At 26.0% G+C, this 1,371-nt stretch overlaps 1 protein-coding gene across 1 annotated transcript in view; it reads right to left on the bottom strand.

Annotated features, from left to right (window-relative positions):
• The window catches only part of LOC105624571 (hormone receptor 4), a 165,569-nt gene that overhangs the window by 32,086 nt on the left and 132,112 nt on the right, over positions 1-1,371 (bottom strand). The window contains exon 9 of the mRNA XM_012205929.1: positions 13-205. Coding sequence (XP_012061319.1) covers positions 13-205 — 193 coding nt within the window. The remainder of the gene's footprint in view (positions 1-12; positions 206-1,371) is intronic.

The raw sequence follows: 1,371 nt of genomic DNA, 5'->3' as shown, positions 1-1,371 counted from the left end.
AAAAGTGCTTACCTTGTGAGAGCATAGTGATTACTTTTAGACAGACATACTCCTCCATTCGTAGTCTCACTCGCCTAAACATTAACGTGACATATGTGATTTTTTCCACCATGAGTCCTACATCTTGCCGCAATTGGTCCATGGTTATCGGCCGACCCATCATGCTGGTTAGGCATCTTTGCAACGTATACATGTTGTTCGTTACCTGGTTGTGAAATTTTTATTAGAATAGGTCCGTAAACACATTTGTCGTATTTATAAATTATCCCTGGTAAAAAAAAGTTGATAGAGAACGATTGAGAACAATAAGATTTATCAACTTGTATCGTTTCTAAAAGCTTATATCATTTTTCTATCGTCGACCTTGCAAGCATCAGATTGGATATAAATCCTATTTTGTCAAGTTCTGTAAGATTTCTATAAGATTTGATTCAAATTAATGAATTCACAAACCAGATTTCGTATTAAAAACAATAGGATTTTTCTATCATTCTGTATCTTACATCTATCTCTATCTTATCATAACTTTTTTTATCAAGAATTCTTTAGATAAAAACATTGTCAGAAATATACATATTGCGCCTATATTTAAAAAATGATTATCTCATGGTAGTCGGAAAATCACGAACAGCAAGAGCTTTGTTTTATTATTAAAAATTTATTTTATGTTCAAATCTAATAAAAAATGATGATAGACGTAAATAAACAAATAGTTGATGTATAATTATAAGCATTAAAAAACTTATTTCTTACTTGGCTTTTATTTTATTTCATTTTCTGCTTATTTATCATTACTCCACTCTCCCCTATATTCTTAACATTATCAAATGTTTGTAACATTATCATTTTTAGCATTTTCGTTTCGCAACTTTTTTCGAATCGTAATAATTTTGAATTTTATATCACTTTTTTTCAATTGTGCTATTTTGACGATTTTTATGAAGTTAATTCTATTTATGATTGATATAATTATATTACAATATTATTCACTGAACTCATTCATGATAATAATTTGAAAATCATGTTTTTTTGAGTTACTTTTGAAGTAAAGAAGCGTACATAAAATTAATATTAATAAAAATGAATAATGATATATTAACATAGATAGTATTAAAAATTACATCATTTAAATGAATTGAATTATACTAATACTAATTAATTTATCATCAAAATTGTGTTTTGTGCACAAATGTGCATCTAAAAAAATTTTCGTATAAAAATAATAAAAAGATTCTTTTATAGAATCTGGATTTTTTAAATTTCGTTTGAAAATTGATACACGAAAAACAATATTGTTGTAACTTCTAGAAGATATGTGCTGAATATTATAAGGAAAGTATTGTAAGGAAAAATTATTTATAGTGTATATAT

This window comes from Atta cephalotes (assembly GCF_000143395.1).
Source record: "Atta cephalotes unplaced genomic scaffold scaffold00082, whole genome shotgun sequence".
In the NCBI taxonomy this organism is placed as follows: Eukaryota; Metazoa; Arthropoda; class Insecta; order Hymenoptera; family Formicidae; genus Atta; species Atta cephalotes.
Note: the sequence above shows the minus strand (reverse complement) of the source record. Positions and strands in the feature narration are given on the sequence as shown.